The 26,643-nt window shown below is 33.5% G+C and overlaps 3 protein-coding genes across 3 annotated transcripts; 1 reads left to right on the top strand and 2 right to left on the bottom strand.

The window, feature by feature from the left end:
- Window positions 1–4,977: 4,977 nt before the first annotated feature.
- LOC125824432 (heparanase-like protein 3) lies at window positions 4,978–10,153 on the top strand. Its single transcript, XM_049503806.1, has 9 exons — window positions 4,978–5,477; window positions 7,443–7,479; window positions 7,586–7,769; window positions 7,865–8,013; window positions 8,258–8,488; window positions 8,580–8,769; window positions 8,869–8,994; window positions 9,452–9,551; window positions 9,646–10,153. The coding sequence occupies exons 1-9, from the start codon at window positions 5,256–5,258 to the stop codon at window positions 10,015–10,017; spliced, it is 1,611 nt and encodes a 536-aa protein (XP_049359763.1). The 5' UTR covers window positions 4,978–5,255; the 3' UTR covers window positions 10,018–10,153.
- A 776-nt stretch (window positions 10,154–10,929) lies between these two features.
- Window positions 10,930–20,557, bottom strand: LOC125824353 (probable anion transporter 6, chloroplastic). Its single transcript, XM_049503719.1, has 15 exons — window positions 20,090–20,557; window positions 18,552–18,697; window positions 18,021–18,120; window positions 17,765–17,817; window positions 17,164–17,238; window positions 15,663–15,743; window positions 14,969–15,030; window positions 14,758–14,813; window positions 14,367–14,482; window positions 13,288–13,324; window positions 12,884–12,979; window positions 11,834–11,975; window positions 11,668–11,720; window positions 11,304–11,390; window positions 10,930–11,209 (listed from the first exon to the last, which is right to left on the bottom strand). The coding sequence occupies exons 1-15, from the start codon at window positions 20,489–20,491 to the stop codon at window positions 11,108–11,110; spliced, it is 1,608 nt and encodes a 535-aa protein (XP_049359676.1). The 5' UTR covers window positions 20,492–20,557; the 3' UTR covers window positions 10,930–11,107.
- A 4,387-nt stretch (window positions 20,558–24,944) lies between these two features.
- LOC125824358 (arogenate dehydrogenase 2, chloroplastic-like) lies at window positions 24,945–26,330 on the bottom strand. The gene is given in 2 exon segments (XM_049503726.1): window positions 24,945–25,874; window positions 25,876–26,330. Coding segments are annotated over 2 exon segments (1,134 nt in total). The 5' UTR covers window positions 26,245–26,330; the 3' UTR covers window positions 24,945–25,109.
- Between the last annotated feature and the right edge of the window lie 313 nt (window positions 26,331–26,643).

The raw sequence follows: 26,643 nt of genomic DNA, 5'->3' as shown, positions 1-26,643 counted from the left end.
TAAATAATAGTTATATTTAAATTCATGCATCAACCAAGATCTTAATGCAATCATATATTCATATACCTCGACTTAATGCAAGATCTTAAATGTGTGGGTGAAGAGTCTAATAACCTTTAATTTTAATTTGTAAGATACGTGAGGGTAATGAAGAGTCTATCAAAGACACTCACACAACATTATTTATATTTCCTTCTTTCATCTGAATTTGTGATCATCTTGCATTCTACAATGGTTAGTCTACAAAATTTGTAAAATTTTCATTATGAATTCTTATTGATTCATATATTTGTATTCTTTAAAATTTCATGCATATTTATTTTCTTTTTGTTACAAGATGAATATTCTTCACTATGAAGTTGTAAGTGAATTTTTATTTTTCATATTTCCATCTTTTTGAGTTTTTAAATATAACTTCGTAATTGATTACAATATTTTATATTCTTCATTTCTTCTATCTTTAGGATATAAATATAATCAAGCTAATCCCAATTTATATTTATAATTAATTGTTTTGAGGATAAGCATGTTAAATCCCGCATAATATTTTCACAACTAGACCCGTAAAAGAGCAAGTCTTTGATAAAGATTTGTAGTTACGTCTTTTTCGTTGTTCGATAATCATTTATCTTTTTAAAACAACATGTTTATACTTTTTCCTTTTTATATGTAATCTCAAATGTTTATAAAATCCATGTACTTAACTATTACAGAGAGGTACAAAAATTAGTGCACAAGTAAAAATAAAATAAAAAATAATGTAAATTAAAAATTAGTACAAATGTTACATTGAATTTTATTGTATTAGAATTCATATTTAATTTTTTATATACAGATCCTTTAATATATATATAGTTCAATAAATAGGATGTATCTGTATTTTTAACATAGTTATGCTTTCTTTTCTGTTTATTTTTTTATGATTTTAGTTTTTTATACATATGAAACATTTTGTCTATAGTAAGTTGACTTCTAATAAAATGTAATTCAATTAATATGACAATATTATTGTCTATATATTTTAATGTGATGTCTTTTATTATGGATGTCACGTCTTTATTTACTTTTCTTTCTTTTCGTTTGAACTTGTAATTTTTTCTATAAATTTAATGTTACACCACCTAGACATTTTGTAATATTTTTCTTTATACGTATCTTCTTATAGCCAATTTCTTTTTTGATTATTAAAATTTACATATAGTAAATAAAATATATTAATTCCTCTTATATAATAATAATAAAAAAATCATGAAGCTTTAAAAATATCAAACCTCCAACATCTGACATAAGATTTTCATACTATATTTTGTGAAGAGTTATATTCTTATGTCAAACTTACATACAAAAGGACTTAGCGATAAATATATGTACGCTCCACTATGATATATTTACTTATATAAATTAATTTTTCTAAAGTCAATTAGAGGACAAATGCGCAACGGCACGTTCTGAGGACTAGTATATGTATCATATAGAGTAAAACTTGAAACTAATCAAATGCAAAGAAAGAAATTTGACTTTCCAATTAAGTAAATAAAAATAAACAAACATGGGAATCAGTGAGAAACAACAATTAAATAGGATCAGAAGTTCACAAAATTTCAAGAAAAGATAATTAGGTTAATTTCCCAGCTACTGTTCTTTGAATTTTTTTCAAAAAATAATCTAGTTAGGTAAAGTATCATAAATGCACAGAGTTATTTTAATTAAGAAAAAGTTATAAGATATGCAATTTGATAACATGGTTCACTACTTTTATTACTATCTCCATTTTAAAATGAGTGGTCTTAACAAAAACAAAAAATATATTTCAAAATGACATAAATCATAATATATAAATATATTTTTTATCTTAGCGTTTACTGATATTTATGTTTTCAATTTTGAACATGCACAAATAGACACTTAAATTTGTATAAAGTTGAACAAGTAGACACACACGTCCTATATGGCATAATATACCTAGAATGACATGTAATGGATGTGAATTGCCTCGTAAACGTCAAGTGGACGCACTACAACAAAAACAGATTTTAGTGGCAAGTGGCAACAAATAGTGTTAAGACTTTTACCAAATTAGTTAATTGTCATCAGATCCAATGTCATTGTAGGCTTTAGCTAGAGACATTTATAAAGAATGCTAATGCCACTAAAAATACATATTTAGCAGCAATTAAACTATTACCGTTAATTAGTTTCCACTAAAGATAATTTTTAATGTAGTGTCTCTACTTATTTAATTCTATATAAGTTTATATGTTTACTTATGCATACCCAAAATTAAAGGGCATAAACATCAACTAAATTCAACCTAAAAACAACATTTATGTATTTATGCCTCTCAAAACTAATATTGCTTTAGAAATTCAAGATAAATAATAATATCAGACAAAGAAATTGAAACAGATAAAATATTAATTATAAGTCAATGGTTAAATAAATGTCCCATTAACTTTAAAATAGGTAGTTTGTTATACCTATTACCTGTTTGAAAATGACCTTTTTGCCCCTCACCAGAAAAATATCACCAACTTTTTTTTCTTTTACTAAATAATCATATAATTCCTGCATTTGCAAGATTTTTATACTATAAGATATTTTTCTCTTTGGTCTAGCCAGGCTTTATTCAGTTCAAAATCAAATGTTCACCAAAACCCTCCACCATTTCCCTTCTTCCCTAGTAGAATTTGGATCTTGCTTCGTTACTACACCAAAAATAATTTTTTTAACGATAATTAATCAATGATAATAGTTTAATTATCGTTAAATATGTATATTTAGAGTCAATTGACGTTCTTTGTAAATGTCTCTAAAGTCTATAGTAACATTAGATACAATGACAATTAACTTATGTCGATAAAGGCTTTAGCATTTTTTGTTACTGTATATATTTATTGCTACTAAAAATCGTTTTTGTTACGTGCGTGAAGAATTTTTATCGAAGGATTCAACATCTACTATATATTACATTAGAATATATATATAGCCTTATAATAGTGTGTGTGTGTGAGAGAGATTTTTTGGCAAAATATGTTTGAGTGATATTCATCTTGTTCTTTAATCATTTGATATTTGTATTGTTCATCGTTGATCTAATTAATTCAGATTCACATTGTATAGACAGTAACACGTTTAAAACATAATCTACATGTTCAATGGAATCTAGTAGCTTTTAATTAAATTTTACAAAAGTACTAAAAATTTATTAAATACTTATAAATACTTTATAATTGCGAGTTCAATTATTATTATATCTTTACTTAAAAATTGAAATTATTATAATAATCTAATAAATTTTAAATTTCGAATATACCTAATTATTTATAATTATAATGAAATGATCTAGGTTGGAATCACAAAGATGATTTTCTTTAATATAATTCAATATAATAAATCCTCAATATATTTAGACCACATACTTTTTTGATATAGTAATTTTCTTTTGGTGATAGCCTAATAGTTGTCTTCATCATGACTCTATCATAAGTACAACCAAATTACTAATCATAGTCATACAATTTTTCAAACATCACATATGCCCAACCCTAAATCTAGTCATCATACCAATTTCTCAAACATCTCATGATGTGTGGCTAGAAAAAGGTTGAACAAATTCATTCATAACTCATTTATCACTTTGAATCGTGTTATTCGATATTCATGTTGATACATAAATAATAACAAGTACTTAATAAATGTTCAAATATATGTAAAATTAATCAGAATACGAGCGTTTAAAAAAAAACATAATTAGAATGTAACCTTCATTACCTACTAATTCTATAGAATCAATACCTTACCACTTTCATAATCATCCTCATTTTATTAAAAAAATAGGCTTCACAACTCTTCCACCTTTCATACAATAACAATAATTATAACAACAATTATTACACATTACGCTTTAATCTTAAACATATTGAAATCGATTATATATTTATTTATACTTTATTTTTAAAATAAGTGGTGTTTCAGATAATTAAGAATTAATAATATTCTTTCAATTTTAGCCTTATGTAAATAAACATAATTTTACATAACCAAAGAAACTACTAAAGAGTTATATCTTTATAAAAATATTAACTTATTTTACGCAGACTATCTACCTATCGTAACTCTAACTTTTTTTGAGTTTGAAATCAATAATGTGAACAAGCTCACCCCACCACCTCCCCCACTAGTTTTTTCTTTTATCATAAAAAGGAAACCTATCTCACAAAAGTTTTAAAGTACACTTTCTCCATAACAAGAAATTACATTACTTATTTTTTAATACAACTATATTATTTTCACCCAATAGACACATTGGTTTGAGAGCAATGGTCCCACAAGACATTACTTATCTTTTTCCTTTGTAGTTGAGCAATCTTTTTTTTTTTTCACTTTCATTAAGCAAAGAATCCCAAAAAAAAAATGGCCCATTGACAACTTGATGTTTACATTATTCTCTTATCCATATTTATAGAATGATTTCTATTATATTGTTAAGATATATATATATATATATTTTTTATTTTTATTTTTTATTTTTATTTTTTTTTATTTTTTTTTAACTACTTATAAAATTATCATGAGGAACCTCCAATTTTCACATATCAATTTTCACTTTGACTACAAAAATGACTTTTTCAAATACTCACTATTTTTAGGGCCAAACGCCCCTTTACTATCCTTACCGAATGTATATCAGAAAAACCTCTCTAATCAATGGCCGAGATAAAAAAAAATTCAAAAGAGTTTAATATATGAAGAAGTAAACACACGAAGAAACTAAATGACATTCGATATCTAGTATATATACATAAAACTTTTTAACCATATATAATTGAAGTTTAGATGAATAAGTTTGATCATACCTCACTCTGCCACTATCTTCAATCCATAAGATTGAAATAAGATTTGCGTATATATTATACTCTTAAGACTACACTAATGCGATTACAATGGAGTTGCTTATGGGTATGTTGTTCCTAAATACAACATTACACACCAAATCTTTAAATTTCTTTTTTCAAACTTTACATTAAAAAATCATTTCTTGATCCAATCTTGAACCATAATGGCTGATTATGAATAAAGCCTACTTTTTTGTCCTGTCACCCTTACTCTTACCTTTATAAACTCTCGTGAACAAGCCTCCAATGGGGAGTTCTACAGCGACCCATTTCATATTTTCTTGTAATCTTGAGCTGCTGCTATGCTAGATCTTGATATTATTTAGCTAAAGTTTTTATCTTTTTTCAATTTTGATAAAAATGGGTTCTTTATTTTTGCAAAAGGGAGTGTTGGTGTGGCTTTTTTTGTTTAGTTTGAGATTTATTTGTGGAACAACAGCTCAAGGTACTGTGTTTATAGATGGGAAAATTGCTATTGGAAGAATAGATAAGCATTTTATTTGTGCTACTTTGGATTGGTGGCCACCTGAGAAGTGTGATTATGGAACTTGTGCTTGGGACCATTCTTCTTTCTTGAATCTGGTAAAATAGTTTTCTTGAATGCATGTTCACTTTTCAGCTAGCTGTTTTTTTTTTTTTTTGCAGTTTTATTGTGTAGAAATGAACTTATGGTGTAGTTTTCTTGTATGTATTTGCCTTTTCTGCTAGCTTGTTTTGAGTTTTATTGTGTAGAAATGAACTATGGTGTTAGTTTTCTTGAATGTATTTGCCTTATCTGTTAGTTTTTTTTTTTTTTTTGAGTTTTGTTGTGTAGAAATGAACTTATAGTGTTCGTTTTCTTGAATGTATTTGCCTTTTCTGTTAGCTTTTTTTTTTGAGTTTTATTGTGTAGAAATGAACTTATAGTGTTAGTTTTCTTGAATGTATTTGCCTTTTCTGTTAGCTTTTTTTTTGAGTTTTATTGTGTAGAAATGAACTTATAATGTTAGTTTGTTTGAATGTATTTGCCTTTTGTTTTTTTGAGTTTATTGTGTGGAAATGGACTTATGGTGTAGTTTTGTTGAATGTAATTTCCCTTTTCTGCTAGTTTTGTTTACACTTTTTTGAGCCGAGGGTCTATCGGAAACAAGCTACATCCTACCCTTCCCACACCCCACATGTGAGATTACATTGAGTATGTTGTTGTTGTTGGATTGTGTAGAAATGCTCTTATGGTATAGTTTTCTTGAATGTATTTCTCTTTTATGCTAGTTTTTCTTTTTTTCAGTTTTATTAGGTAGAAATGGTCTTATTGTGTAAGTTCTGTTAATTTATAATACTATAGTGTTAGTTGTTAATCCTCTGTTTTAAGTACATGGATCGTTAAATGTTGATATCTTTGCTAGAGGCGGAGCTAAGATTTTGAGTTTATGGGTTCTGGATTCTAGAAAAGATAGTTCTGGATAAATTTTTCATACTCAAGTATAGAGTCTAGGCCAATGTTATTGGGTTCTGCCAAACCGGTAGACAGACTTATAGCTCCGCCCCTTCAGTTTTATTGTGTATAAATGCAATTATGATGCTATAGTTGTAGTTGTTAATCCTCTGTTTTAAATACATGGGATTGTTTAATAACGATATCTTTGGTAGGGGCGGAGCTAAGTTTTTAGGTTATGGGTTCTGGATTCTAGAAAAGACAGCTTACCGTGTTCTAGATAAAATTTTAATACATATTAAGTGAATTTTCAAACACACAAACACAGTTTGTTACTAGGCTCTACCGGAACGTAGACAGGCTTGTTGCTCTGCCCCTGCTTTGCCACCCATGAATATATGAATATGAATTTCACCTTTGCATTTCTTCTTGAATTTGTACTAGATAGAGTATAAATGCAATTTGTTGTTGGAGTTAGTTTGTTCTGCTTTCTACTTTTCTACTCTTGTTGTTTGTTTGGTATGATTTCATTTATTAAAAAAAAAGAACCAACTCCTAGAAAGAGCCAAAATAGAAAGGAAAAAGAAAACAAGAATGACTTGATTCACTCTGGGCAACAAGATGTCAAATTAAACATAGAAACAAAAAGGTGGTTAATTTGGTTTTTGCATTTGACATTACTCAAAGTAGTTCTCTTGATTCACAGTGAACATAACTTGACAACTTGTACTACTCTCCATTTCCCATTATTCCGTTGTTGTTACTGCTCTAATTTTTGGATTCCCTTTTTCAAACTACTTGGAAATGCTTTAGTTTAAGCCGAGGGTCTATCAGAAACAACCTCTCTATCTACCCTCCCTAGACCCCACTTGTGGGATTACACTGGGTATGTTGTTGGTAAAGTATCTATCAATTGCCTTAAATCTTGAAAAGCTATCATACAAGAAAGGTCTTGTTATGTGTTACTTGAGCCTAGGGTCTTTTAGTAACAACCTCTATATTTCCATGAGGTAGGAGTAAGGTCTGCATACACTCTACCCTTCACAGACTCCAATTGTGGGGTTGTACTGGGTATGTTGTTGTTGTGATGCCTTACTAAGTAGTTTCCATCTAATCATCTCGTCTATGTGCAGGATCTTAACAACATTATTTTTCTCAATGCAATAAAAGGTATGGTGATATAGCTTAGCTCCTATAACTTAAGAGCTTTCACATATTTGTATGTTTCTGTAACAAACTAGAGGCCCTTAGTGTTCTTTGTTATAATATGTTGCAGCGTTCTCACCATTAAAGATTCGTTTGGGCGGAACTTTGCAAGACAAAGTCATATACCAAACTGAAGATCATAAACAGCCCTGTGTCTCATTTGTTAGAAACACAACAGAGATGTTTAGTTTTACTCCAGGGTGCCTTCCCTTGTCTAGATGGGATGAACTCAATGCATTCTTTAATAAATCTGGGTAAAAATCGCGTCTTTTATTTCCTTTTGTTTGGACTTCTGTCATTTTCTTTATAAGACTGAAAAAAGTTTATCAACAACTTGTGTTTCATTCAGGGCTAGTATAATTTTTGGATTAAATGCTCTTTATGGAAGATCGGTACACCCTGATGGTTTATCTGTCGGAGCTTGGGATCCAAGCAATGCTGAATCGCTTATACGTTATACTGTCAAAAAGGGATATGATATCCATGGTTGGGAACTCGGTAAGGACTATAGTATAAGTTTCATGCAAAAACATGTCTATAAAACCATGCTACTCCCTCTATCCCAATTTATGTGACTCTTTCTTTTTTAGTTAGTCCCAATAGACCACAAGTTTCAAAAATCTTCCTTTTTTATGCTCCTTGCCCATCAAACATCGTCACATAAATTTAGACAGAGGGAGTATAACATATTGTTACAGCTTAAGCAGAACTGTTCAACATATGTTGTCGATTTTCTTTCTAGGGAACGAATTAAGTGGTAGCGGAGTAGGAACCAGAGTTGCAGCAGATCAATATGCATCTGATACTATTGCCTTGGACAAAATAGTGCAAGATGCGTACAAGAATTCTGAAACCAAACCGTTGGTCCTGGCACCGGGAGGTTTCTTTGATGAAGGCTGGTTCAGGGAAGTAGTAAATAAAGCCGGGGCATCATTTGATGTGGCAACTCACCACATATATAATCTTGGTCCAGGTATGTTATAGCAAAACCTGAATATGATCTGGTTCTGTAATTTTAACATCATATCAACGACGTTATATGGGATCTTGCTCTTGTTTCTTAGGAAGAGATGAACACCTTCTTGAAAAAATCCTCGATCCATCTTATCTCGACGGAGAAGCTGATACATTTAACAAACTTCAGAATATCCTCAAGACATCTGATAGTTCAGTGGTTGCGTGGGTTGGTGAGGCTGGAGGGGCTTACAACAGTGGCCGCAACCATGTCACAAATGCCTTTGCTTTTAGCTTCTGGTAATAAAACTCAACTATAATGTCCCACTCTGTTGGTTGTATGGTTGTATATACTTTATCCTGAGTAGTGATGTGTTCGGAATTTGGAAACAATTATAGGTATTTGGACCAGCTTGGTATGTCAGCTGCCTATGATACCAAGACATACTGTCGACAGACATTGATTGGTGGAAACTACGGTTTACTCAATACGACTACCTTTGTACCAAATCCAGATTACTACAGGTAAATCAGTACTCCTCATGTTTCATTTTATATGCCAGCGTTTGACTAGACACAAAGTTAAAAAAAAAGAAAAGAGACTTTTGACACGTACCCAAACTACCCTTAGATTTGTCTTCTTAAACACGCAATGACATTTTATATGGTTATAAGAGCATGTCATTATAGGTAAAATAGAAAGTTTAAAGTTAAAGCATTCCAACTAAAGAAAGGTGTCTTCGTCTTGGAACTCCCGATAGATAAGAGAAAATCGAAAAACCTCTTACCTCATACTACTATCTCCATACAACTCTAATGTTTTGAAAAAGAAAACAATAATCTACCCCTCACTGAAAAGGGGAAAACGTCATATAAAATGGAACAAATGGAGTAACTCTTATTGTTACATGGCATTAGCAGATAAGATTATCTCTTATCATCTTTAGTTATCGTTTAATGAATACAACGTTCCTTACTGCAGTGCTCTTCTTTGGCACCGATTGATGGGAAGAAACGTTTTGGCAACGAGTTTCCCAGGGACAAAGAAAATACGTGCATACACTCATTGTGCAAAACAATCTGTAAGTTGAAACAAGTATATTCTTTATCTGCATAGTGTCACACTAGCTATATTTATTGTACATTTGACCTGTAAAGAACAACTTCCATTTGCAGCAAGGTATCACATTACTGTTGATCAACCTTGATGGCAACACCACCATTCATGCCAGAGTTGATTTTAACGGTACTATGTTACATCGACGAAAACACAGACATCATCATAACCACAGAAAGAGTTCAATCAAACTGCCTAGAAGTAGCAAAATAGCATCAAACACAAGAGAAGAATACCATTTAACAGCAAAAGATGGAAATTTACAAAGCCAGACAATGCTGCTAAATGGAAATGCACTGATTGTAGATTCATCTGGAAATATACCTACATTTGAGCCTATATATGTCAATTCAACAGAGGCGATAACCGTCGCACCATTCTCTATTGTATTTGTACATATACCATATGTACTTTTGCCTGCTTGTAGCTGAGTTTGTGTTATGTGTGGAGCCAAAAAAAAAAGTTCCATTTGATTATTGAACCAATAAGTTACACATAGAATATGTAAAGAGGATACATGTATTATTTTTTTCTCTAAGAGAAAATATAAGCATTTTATTCTTGCTACAGACCATGTATTACTTTCATAACTATTCTGCTTCATTTTCTTCTAAACAAAACAAAAAAAATAGAATAAGTACAATGTAATGTAATTTATTGCATTAATTTTTCTTTTTTTTAGAAAAAATATATCATTGTTAATACTCTAAGGTAACTAAAAAGAATAAAATAAGAAAAATATGTTATCTTCCTTATAGATACTAAAAAAAAAAAAATTAAAAATGTAAATGTTATAGATTATTCTCAAGGTAGATTTTAAAGTAGAATGAATGTAATTATTGTACAATATCTCTAAATATAGTTTAATATTTGCCCTCAAACTTAAGTTATCATGTAATTGTTTCTCTTTTCTTGATGATAATTTTTTGACTTTTTTTTCATCATATATTTCAAGTATTTTTTCAGTAATATTTTTTAAAAAAAACATGACTTCATTTAAATTACAATCCACACTTATTTGCTATTTCGATGCCTGCAGATAACATATTATTGTATCATTGAGGATTTTAAAAATCTCTCGGATTGATAATTGACTTGGTGAAATAGCGATTGTTCCTCAATTATACTATTTTAATATCATGATAATATATGAATATACTATAATAATTCCAATATGGATACCAGACACCGGATGATTTTTTTTTTTAAATGCTAAAAAGTACTCTGAAAAGCTACTGATGAATATATGGATGAAACCACAAGTATTAATGATCTTCAATATACATCTACTGAGTATATAATAACTACAATATGAAAAAGTTACATTATGTAACTTATCAAACAAAAAATACATTACATAATGTAAGGAACTCTTCACTAAAGTTGCAAAAGTCCTATCAGTCCTGACTATTATACATACAAAAAGAGAAAACTTTGGGTTAGAACACAAAATGTTGTGTTGAAAACTGTTGGTATATATGTATGCTAGCTGATTGATTCGACGCTGACTAACAAGGTCAGTCAATCTCCCTCTGAGAAGCTCTGTGGCTTACTGCTCGCGAATGCCAGCCACACGATGGTTCCAGTGAGGTAGAAGAAAATCGATGGTGCAAACAAAGAAATCTGCACAAAAACAAGTTGTAAGAGTTAGTTATGAACTCATTTTCAGGTGCACGAGGCGTATAAGGGCATTATGGAGGAATGTGAGGTAGCTTACACTCCATGAGTGAGTTGAATCAAGAAGATAACCAGTTAGAGGGACGCCTACAATTCCAGGAACTGCTCCAACAGTGTTGGTAATGCCCTGCATGTACAGTTTCTCAAAGCAGGAACCAATATAATCTAGACTTGAATTTGAACGAAAAACATCAGAATAATAGTCATCGCTCAGATTATCAGTCTACGTCTCATGGAAACTAGCTAAGCAACACCTTACTAACAAACTCCAAGCTTCTACACAGAATATTAAGAGATGGATACTTAGCAGCATAGAATTTTTCATGTTGTCTTTTTACTTGTATTGCATCGAAAAACATGAACACCGATGTATAAAACAAATGCTGGTCTTCTATCATACATACCAGAAGAATGCTTGCATATTCAGGTGAGATATCTTGATGGGTGCAATATAGGCCTACAAAAAGGGGGGGAAATGACGAGATTATTTGATAGCAGCAGATGAGGAAGAGTGCATCTTTAAAAATTAGTTCAAAACTATTGAGACCGAAAGCAATTCAACAAGAATACCTGATAAAGCAAAACTTGATAGGGCTAAACCACCGGTGAGGATTGTTACTACTTCCCATGGAGGCAAACCAAAGTCCAACGAAGAAAGAATCATACAGGTAGCCGGTGATAAAAAGGCTATTGTTTGACAAATTTTCCGGACCTGTTAGTTCCGATGAGTAACAGAGAGTGAGTATCCTTCTTGTCAAGTTATCTCAATCTTCATTGTGATATTATAATATTACAAGTTATAAGAAACAATAGCAAGTGAAAGGTGATAAAAAGAATTAAACTTTGAAAGGAGATCAATCTAACAAATTCAGTTCATATACCCTACATAAAAAGGACAGCCCAATGCACGAAGTATCCCATGTTCACACAGGGTCAGGGGAAGGGCCACAGACCAACGGGATGTAATGTAGGCAGCCTACCCTGATGCAAGTATCAGTGGCTGATTCCACAGCTCAAACCCGTGACCTATAGGTCACATGGAACAACTTTACAATTGCTCCAAGGCTCCCATCTAATATTATACCCTCCATCTAAAATATTGTTATACCATTTGAGCACCAGGTTATAAATTTTGGCCAGCAACTCCCATAAGGTAGGTAAGTGATTTGAGCATCTCGAATATTACAAATGAAAGCCATTTGACTTTTGAAGAGTCCTCGTGAAAGTTATCATTACTACTAGCACTAAGAAAATATTGTTGTATTCATCCTAAGGCATGCAGCTTCCTTGAAACAAAAATTAAGAAAAACTACAACAACATACCCAGTGCAATCCCAAAAGTGGGTCTGGGGAGGGTGGATCATCCTATCAACATAAAGAGTGTGACTTCCAATTACAAGGAACGCAATTCGTTCTAGTACAATCAAAAAGATCTCACGTGTTTCAAACATGTTGAACATTATCTACTCTTGTTTGAAGGGTTATTATATAGAAGGTATGATCCAAACAAGTTAATCCTCATGTTTTATATTATGAACGATATAAAGAGACATGAAAAACTAAGGTTAGACCAGAAAAATAACATTCCGGAATAGAGGAAATAAGGAGAAGTCCAAGTACCAGGGATATATCAACCCCTTTGGAAATCAAGCTATCGGCAAATTGTGATGCAATGCTGGTAACAAGAATTGAAGCTAATGGAGGGCCAACTGAGACCTGAAATGTAAGTTAAACAATTGTGAGGATATCCTTAGTTGCATAAACAGTCTTGATAAATCAAGTCTAACATTGATTAGATTTGGCAGGAACTTGCTAAAAGTATATGGAAATTACATAAGATAAGTTATTTCATGTTAAATTTTCGTCTTCTTGATGAAGTAAGTTGTTTCACTAAAAGGGCATCAAGTAGACGTTAAGTTAGCCGAGGCATTGTTACAGGAAACAAAATGACAAAAGAGAGTAGACAGACACGTGAAGATGAGGAGAGCAACTATACATGGGAAGCAAAGATACAGTAGACTTACCCATGCCGCTTCTGTCAGATTAAGGTTCAGCTCCTCACTGCAGGGGATGCAAATGGGAAATTCAAGCTTTACAAAACACAACATTTTCTTTAAAATAAAAATGTAAATGCAGCCGATATATATGTCTCACAATAGGAGACGAGTTAAAGTAATTTAACAATTACAAGTAGGATGTGACACTACCACGGGTCCATGGCTGTGCAGTGGAAAATGGAGCATGTAAACAACGGGTTCGACCAAACCCACTATTTTCGACAGATATAGATATAGATATACATGTAGAAGTTACTAAAACTTCAAGAAAATATTACATGTTGAACCCAGAATTTCAGAAATATTATGGGTTCAGCGGTAAGTGTTTTTCTTGCTAATAACATTTATTCCTATTTTCTCAAACACATCGCAGTTCTAAATGAGGCCCGAATCCAAATTCCACTACAGTACATAACTTTTTCTCTCAACTCAAACAAGAAATATATTGGGTATAATTTATCAACTTACCAAAAAAAAATGGATTGTTGTAAATAGTTGAATTCCTTTTCCTGCTAATTTAACTCTATAAGCTGAGGAAGTTGCTTATCACCATAGCTAATTAGTTACGATAAATCGGAGATATCTACTTGCGCTTTTACTTGAACCAACACTGAGCAGCCTTCATAACAAAATGGAGAAAACATCTTTGAAAAGAAAAATGGTTGAATCCTCTGGATACCTTTCCATGATGCAATCTTACACCGTTGTTGGACTTAGCACCATGTACTATAAAGTCAAGGTTTACTACCCTTACTTTCAACTTTTCTCTTTCGGCTTTGTTCTTTATAAGCTTTCTAAGTAAGTAATTTTAATTGGACTTCGAAGCTGATAGGCGGACCAGTAAAACTGACATCTGCAGACATCCAATTTATAGCACCTAATGAACAATTATTGTCGTACCTTGTCTTTTATCATTTTCATTCAACATGATCACACATTCTCAATATTTGTCATTTATGAACCATGGCATATACGTCACAAACAAGAAAAATGGAACATTACAAAGAAAAGCTTGTAAGACTAAGCTCAATCATGGCAACATTTACCTGAAATAGGTAGGAAGCCAAGATAAGCAAGTATAGTGGCCCCAACTCCCACAGAAATGTGTATATATCATTGCCCATACAGCCTTGCTTCTAAAAAATGCCTTCCATGGCACATCCTACAATTAAGGCTCAATTGGTAAAAGTTTCAATATTAATGCACTAATCCAAAATAAGTTTTTTTTCCCTGGACCAAATGAAGTCATTGCAAAAATTAGAGCCTGACGTTGTTAGACATTGAACACGGAAAAAAATAGCACCACCCAGAGCTTGCGGGGACTCCAGAGTTTCAAAGATTATTCCAGTTCTACTTAGTGTTACATTTAGTTTAACCTCTCTATTATAAATTGTGTTCTGACAGCCAAAAGATATTTAATGAACTCTGTACGCATACCTTTAGAGAGGTGCCCAACTCTCCCAATGATTTATTTCTAGAAAAAGACGGTGGCCCTGTAAATGTGCAAAACATATTGCTTGCGCAATTAGAAACACAGTCCAAAGCAATACAAAAGCAGAAAAAGTTTAAGTTAATACTATCAGTACTCGACTAGATCAGATTTTACCACAATGTCAACAAGGCGGTGGAAACAAGAAACTCTACTCACACGACATGGGTTCTGTGAAAGACCAGGGCCGATCTTCTTTAACCAATTGAAATCCCGAAAACCTGAAATATGCAAAGATAACCATATCAAGTTAGAATTGGTTTAAATGTTCTAATTTGTAAATAACTAAGTTAGGGATAATGAAACTCAAAAGGTAATTTCTTCTCAAGATGAAAACCAACAACACCAGCATACCCAGTGTAATCCCACAAGGTGGGGGGTCTGGGTGGGTAGAATGTACGCAGACCTTACCCTTACCTCGTGGAGGAAGAGAGGTTATTTTTGAAAGATCCTCAACTCAAATAACGCATAGCAAAACAGTTTTAAAAGATGAAATATAGAAGTAAATCAGGCATGACAACTAATATAGAATTCATTACAAAGCATACGCAAAAGTGGAACAGTAACAACAACAAAAATAATGCTCAAGATGGAAACCAGAAACCAAAAAAATCAAAGCATAGTAAAAGGAAGGAAAATTATCTTCAACATCTTTGGAGTTTTGGATTAACAAAAAGAGGAAAGGAAAACTTCAACTAAGAGTAGCAACATTCTGTAAGTGGTGTCGAAAAGATGGGGATGACAACAACAAATAGGTAGCACTTAAAAATAGGTTGTCAACATTTAGGGGGTGTAGAGTGATCTACTTAAAAAAAATTTGTTGGTGAAGGAGGAAGGAGGGAGGTCAACTTACCAAGCTATGCCTAGAAAGCCAAACAGGTAAAACACAGACTCCCAGCCATAGTTCTGGATCAATGGAGGAGCCAACAGAAGTCTGCAAATTCAGAAAATCTTAGACAATCACCAAACTACTTCAACAGAATCTAGTATTGAAGTAAAAATGAGTTTCACATAAACATGACGTTGAATTTATACTGAAAATTTGTTAGATTTAGTGCAGGTTTTATTACAAACTTCAGAATCTAAACAATTGACCAGCTATTTGCTTTAGCACCTTTTCCTTGATGCGTTTTGCACTTTCTGCAGTTATTAAGAACATAAAAAGTAAAAGCAAGACGCCGACCTGCTTAAATAGGGAAATGTTTTACAGCTCATGTGATAAATGAAGAATAATTTATTGCTGCTGAACGTTATCCTCAAAGATAATTAGGTATAGTATCACATTCTCTAATTAGAAGTTAAGCCCTAGGGAGAAACTATTAGAAATCAAGTCAAACTGAAGGCAACGATTTTTGCTAAATAATACAATAGAGGTACGACGTCTTGCAGCTGACTGTCAGAGTCATTATTGATACTGATAAAATCTCACAAATTGGAAGTAAATACCACCTAGATTGGTGAATTGTCTGACATGATAAACCTAGGTTGTCTATGATGTTCTGGTCCGGAGGAAAAATGCAAGCCTTTCCCTGCTAAGCTGAACATTTTACTGGCCTAAACAACGGGAACAAAAAGGTGAAAACGAAAGTGAGTAGATGATACAACTGTGTGTCTGAAGTTAGGTTATCAACCCAGAGTGTTTGAGGCATTATGTTCCATCTTCAATCTCATAGAGTTTCTTAACAACACAACAACAACAACTATGCCTCAATCTCAAACAAGTTAGGGTCTCTATATGAATCCACACTGACCATGTTTCTTTATTTAAATTCATCTCAGGCTAACAGTGTACGAAATAAAAATTATTAGAAGTTCTTTATATTTTCTATTGACATAGAAATCAACTTGATCAATAATAAGTCGTTGCCAATCAAAAGAATCTCTAATATGACTGATAGTGTTTAAAGACTCCTAGAAAGTATAGGACCTAAAATTAACATACTAACATGGCTAGAACACATTCCCTACTAATTGGTATTGCCTACGTTGATTTCTTCCACTGTGCCCCATCTTTCACAGAACAAAAAGAGTTAAGCATAGCCGTCTAAGTTAATGAAGAAAGTAAAGGAAGAATCTACACATGGACATACCAATGAGACAGTGGTTTTAAGTTCTAAAACAAAGGTAGACAAGGAGCTAAGAAAGGTTGCTAAAAAGCATGTCTACATTGATGAAAGGCATCAACTCTTTGGTATATGTTTGACAAGCTAAAGTCTAGAAACTAAGTTCCGCACCTGAATTCTAATATTAATCTTACACGGAACGACATATGCACTTGATAGATAGAAAAAAATATAAGATATTTAAATCTATTGGTGACCGTAACCAATAATTAACTTGACAATTAAATATACCCGGTAACACTTCCAAAACTCAAGCCACCAAAAACAAATGATACTGCCCGAGAACGTTCCTCCAATGGTATTGTCCTGTATACAACATTTAGTGACAAAATAAACATGGTAAATGAAATACATACACTAAAGATACAGATGATGCAAGAAAAGATGACGTTAATAACATAATTGGATAAGCATTCGAGTATTGCCTTTAAAATTTCAGACTCTGAAACACAATCTATAATTTGTATCTCAAATTTTTTTTCACCTTTTAAATATACTATTGTGTAATATATAGCGCTTTACGAAAATGAATTGACATTTGACTAGCATTGTCTCAGCTACACCAACTAATTGAACCCACTGACATACAAACTGGTCATATTTCAAAGTACGATTCAGAGGCACAATATATTTCAAGAAAATAACATTTTATACCTTATATTTGACAAAAAGATACAAGAAGAAACATAGAGAAACTTTTTTGAAGCATTGGCTGAAAGATAACAAACATTTCCTTAGTAAAGGGGTGATTTGGCGCATGCAAAAGCAGGTGAAAGATAATAAACCATCATCCAGATTCATGTGTCTGAGTAATTATTCAGTTCAGACATACCTGGCAATCAGATCAGTGGCAGCTGATGGTGAAACTCCTTCTCCTATCCCAACCTACACTTGGGGAAAACAAAAATATGAAATGATAAGTCTAGGAAGAAGAATGCATTAGTAATTCCCCATGGCTATTAAGAACGAGGTAGCATCAGTTTTTGGGAGCAAGGCAAAATAACCAACAATACTTCTTTGGTGAACATAGATACAAATACAGTGTTTAAGTTCGTAAATATCCTAGGAAAAGTCAAAGACCGAATTACCAAGATCCTTGAAAAGATGAGTGCAGGCATAAACCCTGCAAGATAGGGAACTAACATTGTTGCCAGAGACCAGACTAGTACTCCAACTTCAAGAACTCGACTGCAAACAAAATAAAAATCAAATAAGCATGATGAATGATGAAGTAATACTTGGCATGCTCTATCTCCCCTGTTGTTTTGGAAGATCTTTTGTAAAGTTGATGGCTTCTAAGGAACAAAGTTTCATTTGCTGAATTACGGGATTGTTTCTTCACAAAAAATTGTTTGGTCAGAAATGATGAATTTCAAGATTGAACAGTTAGGATAAGGATTGCACTCCATGTAAACAATCCAATCTATTCTGCATACCATAAACAAAGAGAGGGATCCAGCATTTTAAAGCTAAAAGAAATATAGTGAATCTATGAACTATAGCACCAATTGTAAAAAGGATATATACACTATAGATACATTACTTCTATCCAACAATCAGAAACTAGGATGATTCTTATCTACCGCACAACACCAGAAACATGACAATCCTAAACTTACCTCCCACCAAATATCTTCGAAAGCCACCCGCCTGGCAATTGACTTAATGCATAACCCCAAAAGAAAGATGACTGGACCAATCCAGCTACTGATGAATTCCACCCGAATTGATGCGACATTGGAATAATGGCAACACTCAAATTGACCTATCAGTAAAATAAACATCAGCGCAAATGAAATTATCAAACTTATATTATTGTAAAGAAGAATACTTCGAAAGAAACAAAAGAAGTTATGCTTGTAATGCCAATTTGCATGATTACATTCTACCCTCTGGTCCATGAGAAGTTCCTCCAGAGCCTACAAGAGAAATGCTAAAAGCAACTTCTAACCTTGAATGAAACCTTTTTTTCCTGTTATGTTGTATTTAATTCCAGATACATGGAACGAGCTAACCAGTGCCAATAGAAAACAAGAGCACCAAAAAATAAGCATTTGTTGTTTCAGAATTTCCATATTGCATTTTCTAATGCACGTTGAATAAATGTTGTAACATTAGTGAGATGTATTATACTCTGCATTCCACCACCAACGGGAGGTGTAAGAAGTGCATCGGGCCACCAAATATGCAAAGGAAGGAGGAATTCAACATCTAAGGGAATATAGATAGTGATAACTCAAGTACCAAAGTCATGGTGATCTGCCCTATTTGCTACTTACATCCCTATAATCTGTACTAACTTTACGAGAGCTTTAGTCAAAGATCAGAAGTGATAACTTTGACTTTGCTAATTCGCATGCCGTACATATATGTCATGATACTTCAAGGTTGCACCACAACTTGAGCTACCCCAAAGTTGACTAACACACTGTCAGGCCTCAGGAGATACCCGAAAAAAATATGTTCCGGTATCCATGCACTCCCACAAGAATTTTTGTAATTCAGTTCAGCAAAAGATTCCTTTCTCAATTAATCATCCCAACTGTCGATTAGAAGGCAATTTAAATACCAATTTTCTAGCTCTTAAGACGAAGCTAAACGACAATTAACTTGCACACTGACAACATAATGGAAAGCTCTCAACAAGACCAAATTCTAGAGTCAACTTACCAAAAGAACAACAGCTCATTAATTATGAGTTATAAGTTGATATTACTAATATATAAAAAAGAAGAGCTGAAACAAACTTCTATATCCATAGGGAAGTTAGCTTCCACTCATTCCAAAGGATAAATATAAAAAATGTCACAAAGCAGCAAATATCTCAGTTGCTAACCTTTTAGGGGTCGTTTGGTAGATTATTTGGAGGTGAGTTATATCACGTTTGATAGCTGATTAGGAGATAAGTTATTCATGCATGAAATTAATAGGCTGTTTGGTTTGTAATTTAGAAATCTGCATAACTAATACATGTATAAGTTATGAGACAATCTATGTACAGAAGGTGGAATAACTAAAACCTTGCATAAAAACTACTTGCATAAAATAATTTCTGAGTTACTAATACATGCATAACTTGAACCAATGCATAACTCGAACCAACTATCAAACAACCCTTAAAATCTCACAATATGTTACATGAAAAGAATGTAATTACCTTATCCATGTTACATATAACAAAGGCAAGAGAAGTAGTTCCAATAAGCTTATATCTCTGAGGTAAATTCTTCCATGGTGGCCAACCCCATTCAAAACCAACTTCTTTATCCCCATTTCCAGCTTCTCCCAATTCATCACCAGAAATTGAAATCAATCCCCCATTCTTCCCCACCTCACCATTCAACTTCAACCCTTTAACTATTCTCTGCTTTTCTGCAGCTTCTTCTTTTTGCCTCTCTGTGATGCTACAAGAAACTCTCAACTTCAAAATATGCTTCTGGGCTAAAAGATTCAACCTTTGGGGTCTTAAAGAACTGTTAAAGATTGAAACTTTATGGTTTCCATAGTGAGGAAAATGGTAGAAACTACTGTTTTCTGCTCTTATTGTCAGTTTAGCCATTGTTGGGTTTTTCAAGAATTCTTGAAAAATGAAAAGGAAGTCCAAAAACTATAGCTTATTGCTTTTAAACTCAACATTTCTGAAATATAGATCAATCAATAAAGAGGGGTTTTCTCAATTTCCAATTTAATTGGTTAATTTTGCTTCTACCAATTTTTTACTATTTTTCCACATTTTTTTCTTTTTCTTTTTTCTACTTTTCAATGCTTCTATTTGAGTGAGGACTTGATATTGCCACGGAGTTAAATAATTTGAGGCCCCAAATTAATCAAGAAATCTGATTTGTTGGATCTTCTCAATGCCACGTGGAAGATTCTCATTAGATGAATAATTTGCATAAATTTGACCTATGGTTCAGTTTTTGGAATATTCCCCTTTTAAAAAAAAAAAAAATTTCCTTGATTATCTTTGATTTATTCGGCTAAAAAGAGATTTATATAAATATACGAGTAATCTTACAAGTGAAGTTGGAAAAGGCATTGTAAGGTAGAGAAATTGTTTATGAATAAAGAGATATATATGGTACAATATGAAATATGTGTTTTGTTTAAATTGAATAAATATAAATAAACTTTGATTTTCATTTTTAACTTTGTCTTTCTTTAAAATAAAAGGATCTTATAATTTGCAGTCACATGTCCCTTGCTACTCTCAAATCCCGAGTTTGTCTCTCCCTGAGTCTTTTTGAACTCAAAGATAAGATGAAATGGATAGGATCACATCATTCTCAACTAGAGGTCTCAAATTCCGACAACTCATCTTAAATTAAAATCCTATTCTTTTTGTGACAAGTGTTTTGCTTGCTACAGCTATACTTTGCATAGTTTTGTACCAAGATTGCAACATTTCTAACTTGGGAACTTAGACAACCTCAGGCTGGGACAGCTTCCTGTATCAATCAATCAACCGCGCCTCAATGTTAACTAATTGGAATTTGACTATATGAATTCTCAGTATCCATTCCGCTCCATCAAGGTCAAAATGGTCATTTCAAAACTTATATACCTCCCTCAAATTTCACACCATTTTGCCAGAAGCAGGTATCTTTTGGCTGTAGCACTTGTGATGCACATACTGCCATATTTGGCAGGCTAGCATGTGAACTTCTTCCTGGTCCCTGGATATGGAAATTCATAAATGAGTTGCCACTAGCAATAATGGAAGTGAAGAAACAGCATGTACATGTCAACTTCATGAGATGAGCTCATTAATATAAAACAAGAGGACACAGAATTCTGATAACAATACTAATCCTTATTTATCTGCAGACTCATACTATACAATAACAAAAAACCCAATGTAATCCTCACAAGTGAGGTCTGGGGAAGATAGTGTGTACGCAGACCTTACCCCTACCTTGTGAAGGTAGAGAGGTTGTTTCCAATAGACTCTTGGTCAAGTAAAGCGTAACTAAAATCAGCAGATACGGTTGGACTATCTCCATTTACAACAGATATCAGTTGTACTAGTAGGTAATAGTGCGTTCTCTCGATATCCATCCATACTAGTAGTCATAGAACAAGATTCAACATTACATGAAGCCTAACTACAGAGTACTAGCACCAAAACAAGAAACATCAAATGTAATAAGGAACAACCAATAGTTTCTTCCTGCACTCCAACTAAGTATTTCTTCACAACAATCAGGGAATGGCATTGAGATTGCCAAGGACAGCTTGACAGTGCTTGAGCTCAGTCCCTCTAATGTGAATATGGATAGCAATATTCCTACAAAACCCTGTCAGCATTGTAACCCTCCTTGAAACCTGATTCTGTTTCTGTCCCTCCAGATAGTGGCTACAAGCATAGGAAAGATGCAGCTCAGAATAGCACCAGTTCCAAACTTCTTCTTAGCCCAATAGCTCATCCACTGCACCACCTCAGCCCAGCTACCAGTAGCTCTATGAACACCTACCCATGCCTAATCTTTGCCACAATGATCCAGTGACAGAGCAGGAGAAAAAGAGATTGTCCAGTGTCTCATCAGCCATGTCACGAAACACACAAGAAGCGGGCACCTGTATAGCAAAGTTCAGCAACCTAACAACAGTAGCAAACCTCCTTTGCACTGCCAGCCACACAATGAACAATGTTTCTGCTATAGCCCATGAATGTTTCAGGATTGCAGCTCTGTTCCAGGAGATCAGATGCATGACCTTTAGTCCCCCTGCTGCTTTGGAGAGACAGATTTTCTCCTGGAACACACGGGCTCTTTTAGATAGCACAACATCACTACATACGAAGGTTCTACATATACCATTGATCAGCTTCATGATCCTCTTGGGTAGTACGAAAACCTGGACAACAAGTCTGAACTCCAAACACTACAGCCTTTATGAGTTGAAGTCTGCCTGCATACGAAAGAAGTTTTGCAGACCAACATCTCAGTATCTCAGTGACCTTTTCAACAAGGGGCATGCATTGGGCAACAGCCAGTTTAGGGAGCTAGAAGTAGTAGTTGTAGTATTGCTCCTATAGTTTCTTGTCCTTTGGTTTCAGTTACTATATGTTGTCTCTTATACTTCAATTATCATATTATTTTGTTGTAGTTACTTTTCATAATGTCTTGTTATGCTTTTACTTCCATTAATTTTGAAATCCACATTCTCCACCAAAATATTACCCCAGACAAGGTATACCATTTTTTTCCTTGTTCTTTTCTGTATGATTTAAGAATTAAGAAAACAAAACAAAAAAGCATACCTCAACATGCATTTTGCAGTGACACTGTTCTGGTGAAGATTCCAATCTGGAACATGTGCCAGTTCAAAGTCACATGCAATAGATGCAACAATTTTTCTTACATATTCACTATTTTATAATAATAACTTTAGCTGATGTATACATAATATATTTAGTGAAGTCAAATGAGTGTATCCATTAAGTGATGACATCTAATGGGATCTCTAATAGCTACTCGCCTTTTTTTCTGGAAAAATGGGATTTAGACTCTGTATGAAATGAGATGAATTCTCTTTAGCTGACAAAACAAATATTGACATATCAACTCAGGAACTATAACTATATGCCTAAAGAAAACGCTTAGTAGAGGCTATGTTACTGTAAATGACGAAATAGTAATCAGTATCATGTACTAGATCATAAGATTGCCTCCAACATTTGAAGAAGATAAAAGGTAATCTGGAAGCTTAAAAAGGAAATGAACAATATATGTTACAACAAAAAGATAGACAACTATTTCATTTTATCACCTTCTGATCTTTTTTGTTGAGAAACCAACAAATGAAGAAACAAACCATCATGCAGCAACTACCAGAAGCATGATATCTCAATTGTTTGCAGCCAATATAAATCAAGAATTTTTTTAATTTTTGCATCATTTTTTCAGCTGAGAAGAGAAACCCCTGGGTTCAAGAGTAGATCAGCTTTTCCACTCTGCTCTCATTAGGAAAGAAAGCATATGTTAACTATGTGAGATGCTTGCTGCAAAGTGTACCTTCGAATATAAATAGTTTAGGAACAAATCAACAAACTTTAGTCGAGAAAGATGTCACATGGAGAATGAATGGAATGATTGAAATTGTGTGAGTGTTATGTGTTAATTTTAGAAGTGGTAAGTTCCAAATTTGGACATCATATTTAAGGAATGCAAGTGTATTGTATTTGATACGTATAAATTAGTTGCGGCAGTTGTATGCATCAAGTTTTTTCAATGATAGTGGTGTCTAAAACAGCTTGCACACAGCTCGACTATTCCAAGGATTAGGTAGACGGGAAGAAATAACATAATCCGCCGGAATTAGAGCCTGAACCTCATTTGTACACATCAAATTATGAAGATATTGATACATCTTCTCTTCTCTTTGCTCCCTGAAAGACTAAATCATTTTACTAGCAAGGAGATGAGGATGCAAAATCAGAACTCATTTTTCTTTTCCCTCAATGAGCTTGGACACTAATCACTATAACAATGGTTCATCGTTGTTAACTATTTAGTCCAACATTTTCTCTTGCCTTCACATGGATGTTGAATTGCCAAATAGTGCTCCAGACTAGCGTATACATAAAGTTGACTAGTATGTGCAGAAAACAATGCGATATGGAAACTCATTCGATATAAGAGAACATCATGGTAATCAAGTATCGTACATCAAATGTAAGTTACCTATTTCAAAAAAAAGTATCGTACATCAAATGTATATGACTAGCAGAAACACTTCATGCTTAAAGCATAAGATTTCATGTTCTAACACATAACTCTCCTCTTCAAACATAAATACATTAGATATAGAATAGCTTATCCAGCAACAAATAGATAACTGTTAACTGAATTTCCATCCTAAACTACATTCTTCAACATCTGATATGTAATCACATCAAAAGTCACTCTCCTACCACAAATGTTCCTAAAATATCAAAAGGATGACGTTACAGGTCAAAATATAGTTCTTTTGATGATCTTACAACTCAACACCTAACCCCAACTCTAAGGTTGAACTAGTGCTTCTCTTTAATCTTCTCATTAAACAGCAGGATAAACAACAGGATGCTATTATTGAATTGCCACATTAAAGATTGTGTTAATAATACATCCTTTGAATCCCAAAGCAAGAGGTCACCAACAAAAAATGCAGACATACCAAGATTCAGAATTCCCTCAGTTGTTCTCAGGTTTAACGGCATCCGATGAAGGGGCTGGCAGCGCATAGCCATTCCTCGGCAACTTGGTTAAGACACGCCTATGTCCTGCTTCCTCCGCCTTCCCAAACAATTGCTTCCTCAACAAATCATGTAAATGCCCAAATAACTCCTTCTTCAAAGCCTCAAAAGCCAAGTCAAGTCTTTCCAACTCCTCCATAGCATTTTTGTTGTACATAAACAGCCCATAGTACAAGTCAAAGCTATCACTAGAAGTATTATCCACCAGATTCAACAAAGTCTCATACCCTTTAGTATTAATAGGAGTTGTCTCCAAACCCAACTTCTCCAACACCCTCCCCATTGTATGTGTAATAAACTGTGAACCTGCAGCATGTTTATCATGCTCAGCACATGTCATTGGCACCATCCTACACCCTTCTTTCTCAAATATATCAAGAAACTTGTCAACCCTTGCTGTTCTTGATCTCCCTTCACCAATTCGAACTTTATCAAACATAAAGATCAAATCTTTCCAACTATCCTTACCACTTTCAGGTCCAAACATGGGATGAGTACAAAGAATATCAAAATGGGTAGGTAAAACTTGAAGAAAAATATTCTTTGGAAATTCTTTAACAGATAAAACATCAACAAACAATGTGTTCCTCTTCAGCCTTTGAATTGGTAATGACCTAAGAACAGTTTCAGTTGAGATTATTGAAGTACAAAGAACAATAACATCAGGGTGTTGCTCACAAAGATCATGTGGATCTTGAAAAAAAAGAAACCCCTAAAGAATTAGCAATTTGGGAATAATCTGTTCTTGAATGAGCCATTACAACATGACCTTTAGTAACAAAGGATTTTGCAAGAAACTGACCAAAATTACCAAACCCCACTATGGCAATTTTTAGCCTACCTGACTGAGCATATTGATTTGACACCAATGCTTCATAATCATATGGCTGTGCAGCATCAATAGCTTTGATACTCAGACTACGGCGGCCACGGTGGTGGCTGACTTCTGATGGAGAAGACACAGAGAAATGGCGGCGGCGGCTGGTGCTGCTAGTGGGGTTGGTGAGATTAGAGAAACGATTTGAATTGGAGGTTGGGGTTGGCTTGGATTGAAGTGGGGTGAAAGACAACATGGTATATACAATACAATGTTGTCTATACAGAAAGATTCTTGATTTTTGATCTTTGATCTTTGATTCTTGAAATGTGAAAAAAAATGGAGTTTTTTTTTCAAGATTTGAGAAGAATTGGACAATGGGAGAAGTGGGAAAGGTGAGGTATTTATACAGGAAGAAAAATGGAGGAAGGTGAAGAGCAATTGCACAAGTGGTGGACTTTTTCAACTAAGGACAGAGAGAGAAAAGAGATTGTAATTTGAAAGGCACAAAACTTGGAAAAAAAGAAAATTGAAAATGAGGTTGGGGTTTGGGGGTAGGTGGTTCAAGAATCAAAGTTGCGTAACATCGATTTGGTTCAATTTTGAAGTTTATCGATTTGATTAAGATATGTTAAATCATTGTAGAACGATTAAA

The sequence above is a fragment of the Solanum verrucosum genome, unplaced genomic scaffold, assembly GCF_900185275.1.
Source record: "Solanum verrucosum unplaced genomic scaffold, falcon-dt-bn FXZP01000022.1, whole genome shotgun sequence".
In the NCBI taxonomy this organism is placed as follows: Eukaryota; Viridiplantae; Streptophyta; class Magnoliopsida; order Solanales; family Solanaceae; genus Solanum; species Solanum verrucosum.
This window is presented reverse-complemented; position numbering and strand designations above follow the sequence as displayed.